Source organism: Poeciliopsis prolifica, unplaced genomic scaffold, assembly GCF_027474105.1.
Source record: "Poeciliopsis prolifica strain line A6 unplaced genomic scaffold, Auburn_PproV2 SCAFFOLD014, whole genome shotgun sequence".
Classification (NCBI taxonomy): Eukaryota; Metazoa; Chordata; class Actinopteri; order Cyprinodontiformes; family Poeciliidae; genus Poeciliopsis; species Poeciliopsis prolifica.
The window spans coordinates 5,945,587-5,954,765 of NW_026562389.1; the positions used below are offsets into that span (position 1 = coordinate 5,945,587).

Genomic DNA, 9,179 nt, shown 5'->3' on the forward strand with positions numbered 1-9,179 from the left:
ACAAAACTGGATTCATCAGCTGCGCTCAGAGCCAAAGAAACATCACTTTGGGAACTTTTCTAGTAGATCCAAAGGGGACTTAAACTGTGGAAGATGTTAAAGGAGGCACTGATTGGGACTCTGTGTGGGGCTGTCGTACTGACTATTGGTATCCTAATCGGTCACTTTGGTATACAAAAGAACTCTGCACCATCCTGGGTGAATGATGTGGCGAAGGATGTGGACGAGGCCGTCATCCAGAAGTTCTTGTCTGAGGTGGAAACGTTTCAACTTCAGGAGAATCTTAGGTAATACGATTCTTTAATTCTTTGAATTACTTTTTGGTGCCATTTATTTTATATGCCATTACAAAAGGCATTAAACAGCAAACAATAAACATTAAAGGTGAAAGAAGCACTGCAGTCCAAATTGGGAAAAAAAAAAAAAGTTTGATATGTTTGGGGGTCTGTCAAGATATTATCACATGTGCCTGGCTTTTTAAGACAAATTTGATCAACTCAGACTTTCCTTATCCACATGTTTCTGTGCAGGGAATTGACAAAAGTGCCTCATATGGCCACATCACCTGGCGATGAGGAAACGGTGAAGTATGTGCTAAAAAGATGGCAAGATCCAGAAACTGGTCTGGATGAAGCCTGGAGACAGGAATATAAGATTTACCTTTCATTTCCCAATCCCAAAACCCCCAACAAAGTCACTGTTGGTGAGTGAAACACGGTGCCCACCGTATGTGAACATTTCCCTTGTCTGGCTTGTGATTTTATTTGCTACTTTGCAATGTGTTTCACAATACAGATTATTGTAATGTGTTTATTTCAGTAAACTCATCAAATTCCGTGCTATTTACCGTGAGAGAAAGGGAAGTGAGCTACACTGCTGATCAGAATGATCCTGAGGTGGTTCAGCCATTTGCTGCATACTCTCCGGCAGGACATGCAGAGGTAAAAAGACCCGATGATTAGTGCAATGTGTAATATTTGCTACAAATGAAAAGTCTTTATTTATTATTTTCATCACCAATAGAATTAAGAATGATCCCTGCAAGTAAAAATTAAACAATTCCAAGTAAGCAATGCTGATTAAGGCTTCTCTGGACAAAATGACCATACACAAATTTAATAAGTAGCCACATATTCACATTTATAGTAAAACAATCACTGTAAAAGTAACTTACCAAAATAGTTAAACTTACATGATGTTTATAACTTTGACTGGAAACAGATTAAAATCTGACAGATTAAAATCTAAGATAGATATGCTGTATCTATCATAGAAAGATACAGCATATCTTTCTACGATATGCTGTATATTATGCTGTATATCAGCATATTGTAGAAAGATATTGATATACTGACTTCATATCTGTATACCTTTTTAAGAATATTATCAGAACAAAGCATGTCTTTATATGCTCAACATACTGCAGTTATCAGCTAAATGTTGTAAAATATAAATATTTTTTTAATTACTCAACATCTGATTTCGTTTTGTTAGTTTATAAGGTTTCAAGTTCATCCTTTAACTTCTTTTACCACTGTCCTCATCATAAACTAGATAAAAGCGACTGTGGATAAAAGCGGCATCTGTCACTGAATCATAAGATCGCTGACAACTGCTGGTTATTTAGATTCTCCTTTAAATAAAAATAATTAAATAAGATTAATGCCTAAAAAGTTCTTTTCCCGCTCAAATTAGTGATGGTATGTAATTTTTTATTCCTTTGTGTTTTGGACTATTTAGGCAGAAGATTCTCTAAAGCACATTCACTGATGTGATTGTTTAATTATAAAATGAATAATTTCCATATTCCCAGACAAAAATCTGCAAATGTACATAGCTGGTTATGTACCAAAATCAAAACACATAATTGTTGTGGACATGAACTAACTCCGCACAATATGAGGAGAGAGCAATGGGGGAAAAAGGCAGACATTGCTTAATTATTTACAGTTTGCTCCTCATATTGTGTTACAATTATTGTTTTATTGGAACCACAGACCTTCATTTTTCAGCAGATAAGCATCTTCAAGGCCATAAAGATCTTTTAAATCTCTAGTTATAATTCATTATAAAGATAGGGAGATTGAGCCAAGAGATTATCTGTAATGACTCACAGCATTTAGAACATTTCTGCAAAACTATTTAGGTCCAACTTGTATGATTGATTGGAACATTTGGCTGATTTATTTTTTTATGGCTTTAGGGAAAACTGGTTTTTGCCAATCAGGGAAAACCAAGTGACTTTGAACACCTGAACAAGACCATTGACCTAAGAGGAACCATCGCAATCACAAGATATGGTGGAGAGGGGAGAGGGCAAAAGGTCAGTTTTACTTGTTTGTGGAATTTGGTTTTTTTGTGGGGGTTTTTTCACACTACAGAGCAACAATGTCCCTATAAATGTTAGCAGAAACTTAATGTCCCCTCATCAGTCCATTAACAAAACACATGGAAAGGTTCTTAAGAAACTCACTTAATCCTCAGTTTATCTATGCAATAAACTGAACTTTCCTCGAAGCATGGTGAAAAAAGTTTCCCCACAGCGTGATGCTGCCACTGCCATGTTTCACTGTTCAGGCTAATGTTAGTTTTGCGTTCCAGATGTTCTTATTTCCATTGTTTCTGGTGCGTTATCTAAAAATACTTGACAATCTGTAATACACAATGTAGGGTAACATAAAACATGTCAGAACTTTTTTTTTTTTTGTGTTCTGAATTATGTGCAGTGTTAGTTGTTTTCCAAATCTAACATTTCTTGCAGATCAAAGTTTAGTTTCAGTCTCACCTGGCCAGACCTTCTTCTGAATACTGCAGAGTTAAAATTTGACTTTATATTGTTTTCTTTCAAAAATGGCTGCTTCAGTAGAAGGCAGATTTATTGACTGCGTGACTACTTAATGTTACACATGGAAGGATTTTTCATTTGATGCTGTGGATCTTTTCAGCTGCTCTAAAGTTACCATTCTTCACTGTTTCTCTAATTAAGGCCACCCAATAAATTATGCTGAAGTTTGTTGTTTTGTGGAAAAAAGTTGGTAAATGTTCCACGGGTGTAAGTACTTTTTGCCAAACAGTGACTTCTCTGCATTTAAGTATGCAAATAATTTGAACAAAATTTAGTTGCTCACCAGATGTTGTGGTGTGTTGGATGCAGGCTATCAATGCAGCAGCCTATGGTGTTGTTGGGTTGCTGGTGTACACAGACCCTCTGGACATGAATGATGGCCTGAAGTCAGACACCAATGAAACGTACCCACACTCCTGGTATCTGCCACCCACTGGTGTGGAAAGAGGTGCTTATAGCAGAGACTTTGGAGATTTACTCACACCATATTTGGCTGCCAAAGGTAAAACAATTTATATTATTTATTTATTTATTTTAAGTGGCTTTGTTAAAAGCAAGATTTGGTTTTGCCGTAGCGTCAAGCAAATTCTCTGCCACAATATAAAAATGTGTAATTCTCATATGCGCTCTCAATAATAATTTTAAATTTTTATTTTAATCTCCAGAGGACACCTACAGAATCTCACGTGAAGACATTACTGGGATCCCTCCCATTCCAACACAGCCAATTGGATTTGAGGATGCAAGCACACTGATTTGGTCTGCGGAAATTCGCTTGTGGAATAGTTAGGGCTCAAATAGAGCCCTAGTGATATATCTATTTTTTATTATTATTTTGGTTGTTTCAGTGCTTTGGCAGGAGAACCAGCTCCAAAGAACTGGCAGGGAGGATTCAACTGTATCTACAACTTAGGTGGTCCAGGGTTTCTATCCACATCTTCCTTCAACAACAGGTTGTCAGCATTTCACAAGATACTGAAATGATTAGCAACTCACTACAAAAATAAATATTATTATAATTACTTTTTGATCAAATAAATAATAAATTAATTCATCTTGTGCATAACACATAATAATGAGTATTATTGCAGTTTAATAATGTGATGCTTACTCACTCCTATAAGTAGCCGCATTAAGATTAGGAGATTACAACCAAAGTATGAATCAGAAAAAACAAATAAAGCTATTTGGAAATGATTGGAGTGGAAAGAAAAGTTTATCACTGGTTCCAATTGCAACTAAAGTGTCTCTTGGATGATTGGACTGAATGTGAACAGCACATACACTTAAATTTAATGACAAAATTATCCTAATCTATCAATCAAGCGTAAAGTGCTGTGAAAGCTTAATTTACACTCAAGAAACCCGGTAATGATTTGAGCTTTGAGTCAATCTTGTTGGAAGTAGCAATTTTAAGATGGGTAAACTTTTAACATTAATCTGTATCTATTGTACAGTGATGTAAAACTGGACATCTATAATGAAGAAAAGATTGTGAACTCCTCCAATGTGATGGGAGTTATCAGAGGAAGTGTTGAGCCGGGTGAGACCAGCAATTTAACACAAATCAGACTTCTGTCTGATGTTTTCATTGCATATTTTCTTTGTAACCACTTTACACGTATGTCCACAGACAGGTATGTGATCTATGGGAATCACAGGGACAGCTGGGTACATGGCGCCATCGATCCAAGCAGCGGAACAGCGGTCATGCTGGAAATTACCAGAGTGCTGGGCAGAATGGTCAAACAGGGTGAGAAGAATTATTTAGCAGAGAAGAGAAATGACCGTCTAATGGTTTTGATTGATAACTACAATTTCTGAGCCTCTTTGTGACAGGAAAATGGAGACCAAGAAGATCCATTATCTTTGGCAGTTGGGGAGCTGAAGAGTTTGGTCTTATTGGGTCTGCTGAGTACACAGAGGTAAAGTCTGTCCCAAAAATAACTAAAGCAAGAAAAAACAAATTGATATGGTTTTGACTTTACTCAACGGAGTAACAAGAACTACTTGAATGAGACAAATAAGTAATTTTGTCTTGTGGTATATTTTAAAGTAAGTATACCACAAGTGGCATAATTGCTAGCATGCAGTCTTTTATCATTTTTCAGGTGTTAATTTTGCATTACTAATTGCATATATGTTCAATGAGATAAAGATAAATCTTATTTATTCTTTGTGCAGGAATACTTCACCAAACTCAGTGAGCGTACTGTTGGTTACATAAATGTGGACATTTCTGTTTTCGGTAAGAAGTTGTACTTTTTAGATTAAACTGTTTGAAAATATTAGAACAAAATTAGTGGCATAATTGCTAGCATGCAGTCTTTTATCATTACACCCTCACATACACCATTCTCATTTAATGCATCAACACATGAAGGATTTTAAAATTTTACTCTTTCCAGTCTTGTTCATTCATGTACATTTGTTTCTGCAGCAAATGCCACACTAAGAGCTTCAGCAATGCCATCACTGCAAAGTGTCATCTTCAGAGCTGCAAAACAGGTTAGCTTTTCAAATCATATTTTTTCAGGTGTTTATTAAAAGTAGTCAGATTTGGATTAAACTAATTTGTACTCAGATTTAAGAATGTTTGATTTTGAAGTGTATCTTCTTTTCAGGTCAATGCTCCTGGATTTGATTCCACGTCTGTGTATGACAACTGGATTCGTTACACAAACAGAACCAGCCCGACCCATGGAATCATTCCAAGGTACAGACTTGAATTGTATTAAAATATATAAATATACCCACTTTTTTTTTTTCTTCTAAACCCTCCATAAGTTCCAGTGGGGTAAAAATACAATTGGTCTCATAAAAATCTGTTTGCAAATGGAAGAGGCAAAGTAAGAAATTATTTTCCAAAATTTTAATAACATTTGGTCACAAGTGAAAGCCGATTTGTGCTTCTTCTTTCCACAGGGTGGGATATTTGAATGGAGCAGGGAGTGATTATGCTGCCTTTGTCCATTACCTGGGAATTACTTCGATAGATATGTCCTACACATATGACAGGGTAAGAACAATTATTTTCTTTATATATTATTTCAAGGAGGATTTTTTTTTGTTTGGTTGTTTTTTTTTAGTTTTTCAATGATAAATGCCTCTGCTGAATGCAGAAAGGCAGCAGATAGATGGATAAATGTTAGAACAAAACTGCAAGAAGAATCCAAATTTAAATAAATTACCAATTTAAAACAAAAATGTGAAAACAACACGTAATGAAAAAAGTATGTTCATAAGTAACATTTGTGAAACTGATCATTAGAGATAAACGTAAAACGCCTCTAAACCATGTACTAGTGACAAGAATAACTGTTCATGACATTTACATAAAACACAAAAATACATGTACCAAAAACAAAATCCCTGAACAAGCAACACTTTGGAACATAAGAACAGAAAGAGAAAACACAACAGCAGCAATAATAAATCTGAAATGGTCAATGGCAGGGATGAGTTTTTGATTCCAATAAAATGTAATATTTACAAAATATTACAGCCTCATATTTGTCTGTCACCTGCATATTTCAGCATTTGTTCTTCCTTGTACAGAGTAAAACAAACGCTCGGATTTACCCTGCCTACCACACAGCATACGACACTTTCGACTATGCATCAAGATTCATTGATCCTGGTGAGTCTTGCAAAGTCTTTCACTTTAATGCAAAATCATTGTGTTTGTACTTTCTTTATGATGGTAAAGATGGTCATTCCTTTAATTCTACTGTGAGGTTAAAGAAATGAGAAAAGCTGTTACATTTCTTATCTTTTTCAAATCCCAACCTGCTCCTCTTGTAGGATTTGTCGCTCACCAGGCTGTTGGCAGGACTGCAGGAAACATCCTCATCCGATTGGCTGACAGTCTGTTGTTGCCTTTTAACTGCAAGGACTATGCTGAGAGTCTGGAGGATTACCTGAAAACAGCAGAGACCTTATACAAAAACGACCTTGACGCTAAGAATATCTCAATGGGTAAATCAGTAATACAATAAACAGTGAAATAACCTGCAGGATTATTTATTAGTTTTCTCCTCATCTGTCAAATTTCCACAATGGTATCAACACCACGTCATTCATTTTGTGCTGCGTAGGAAATCACATCCCAAATTCCACATTCAGTTCATAATAAAGCCAGAAAGCACGTCTGCAAATCTCTGAAGTGATTTGTGCTTCATTTCAGGACCTCTCAGTCAAGCTGTGGCCAACTTCCGCAAACAAGCAGAACAGCTGGACAAAGTCATTCAGAGCTCAGACCTGGCAAATGAAACGTAGGGCCATGCTCACATGCATGTCAGTATGACGCCAAATCCATTTTAGTCTGCATCACTCTCTGTCTCTCTTTTTTTTTCAGCCCGCTAAAGGTCAGAAAGATCAATGATCAGCTCATGTTGATGGACCGAGCCTTCTTGAATCCTCTGGCCTTCCCAAATGAATATGGATTCAGGTAAGGCAAATATGTTTCATTTGCATTGTGCTTTGCATCAAACTAGCATTTGGGTGATGCAAAGTAAACATCTGTTTCTCTAACAAGTATGTTTCATAAATGCTGCATAATGGTAGGTAGTAAAGGTGGTTCAGAAGGGTGGTTCAGAAGGGTGGTTCTGATATCTTTTTATCTCTCAGTTTTCATCAAACATTGTTTTCAGGAGATGCAAGGTTTCATTAACGTTCCACTTCTTTGGGATTTCATTTCAATATTCCACAGGCATGTAATCTGGGCTTCAAGCAGTTCTGGCAAGCCAACCTTCCCAGGGATAGCAGACGCCTTTGCTCAAGCTAATTCATCGGGTTTGACCAGCGACTGGAATAAAGTGCACTACCACCTGTCAGTAGTGGCCCAAGCCATTGAAGGGGCTGCTGACATGCTGAATGAAGTTATATAGGCAAAAACTCCTTTATTAACTGCAATGCTCTGTGGCTATCTATTTATGAATAATACTGCATTCAGAAATTTTAAAATAGAAGGGTTATATAGAGACACATGTGATGTAGCTATTCAAAATTATGCAAATGAACATGTCGTTTTTCCCTTTTAAGTGCTCTTTTTTCAATGGTGTGTGTTTCAAGAGTATCCTCTGTCAGCATGTTGTGCCTTAATCAGTGCTGTTGTGTTTTAGACAAAGGAAGGCCGTCAGCCTTCCTAAAATTCTTCAAATGATTAAAGCGATGTGAAACATAAACATAACATATTCATAAGACAAATTCAAGAATTGCTTTGTTTTTGATAAAGATCCAATTAAACTTCCTACATTTGTTGTATTTGATTTTTCAAAGTGGTAAAGTTTTCTTCTGCTTTTTAATCAGTTTGAGTTGATAGTTGTGATTCTTAATGTTTTATCAATGGCCAATGTTCTGTGGATAGTGCATTTATGAAATGAATGTATCTCACTAAATATTTGTATTAATGGGATTTGCTTCAGCCAGCTGCAAAAAACTAGGCCAACACGAGAGGCTGTAATACTACTACATGCCAACAGGGGGCAGAAAATGCTTTAAGACTATGTAACAGCAGAGTAACAACAGAAAGTAAGGTAAAACTGTGGCCTCTTGTATCCTGGTCAAAGTTTACTCTGCTGAACAAAACTCAAGTGAATCCTCAGAGCTGCAGTAGAAACACTGGTTTGAAAACATCTGTGTTACAATTTGGAAATGAACTTTTTAGTTTAAATTTATTCCACTGCAAAGTGATGAAAACATCTATACTGTATATAAAAAAGCCATATACTGTGGACTATTTTATAATCAATAATACCTGGTATGTAAACTCTTAAGAGCCACATTACATCAATAAGAACTTTTTAGATTAAAAATAGAGATATGGTGTCAGAAGTAAAGCCACATGTCCAACATCATGTTATTTTTAGAACGTTACAAATCATAATCTCATTTGCCAAAGATAGAAACCCTTTTTCACAGGTTCAGGATCTGAGCCTGTTCTTTCATCCTGGTTGAGAGTATTTGAGTAAAGGATGATTTTTAGTGGGTGATATACCGCTGTATTTCTATTTGGGCATAGACACAAACCACCATGTTCCTTTCCCTCAGCAACTCTGATTAAATAATTTGTATAGTCCATGAATCTTTTTCAGCCAATGTGTGGGATCCACACAAGAGGGAAAGCCCACTGTAGCTCCTTTCAGAGTTGCAAATGCTGCCAAGAAATCTCCTGTATTTGACTGGACATTATGTCTATTGATTCATACGATTGCTTATATATGGACAGTATGGAGAATCTGAAACTCTGGGGTTTGCACCAGTAATACTCTACTTAAGCAAAATGGTGATATCAAATAAAATCCTGAAATAACATTTAAATAGAGCTCAAGCC

General features: G+C 36.2%; 1 protein-coding gene across 1 annotated transcript; it reads left to right on the forward strand.

Moving 5' to 3' along the window:
• Positions 1–7: 7 nt before the first annotated feature.
• On the forward strand, positions 8–8,582 carry naaladl1 (N-acetylated alpha-linked acidic dipeptidase like 1). The gene is made up of 19 exons (XM_055039137.1): positions 8–287; positions 531–703; positions 820–941; positions 2,204–2,323; positions 3,155–3,347; positions 3,511–3,604; positions 3,694–3,798; positions 4,303–4,388; positions 4,479–4,598; positions 4,685–4,770; positions 5,030–5,093; positions 5,286–5,353; positions 5,470–5,561; positions 5,771–5,864; positions 6,404–6,485; positions 6,650–6,823; positions 7,032–7,119; positions 7,203–7,295; positions 7,557–8,582. The coding sequence occupies exons 1-19, from the start codon at positions 94–96 to the stop codon at positions 7,732–7,734; spliced, it is 2,226 nt and encodes a 741-aa protein (XP_054895112.1). The 5' UTR covers positions 8–93; the 3' UTR covers positions 7,735–8,582.
• The last annotated feature ends 597 nt before the right edge of the window (positions 8,583–9,179 follow it).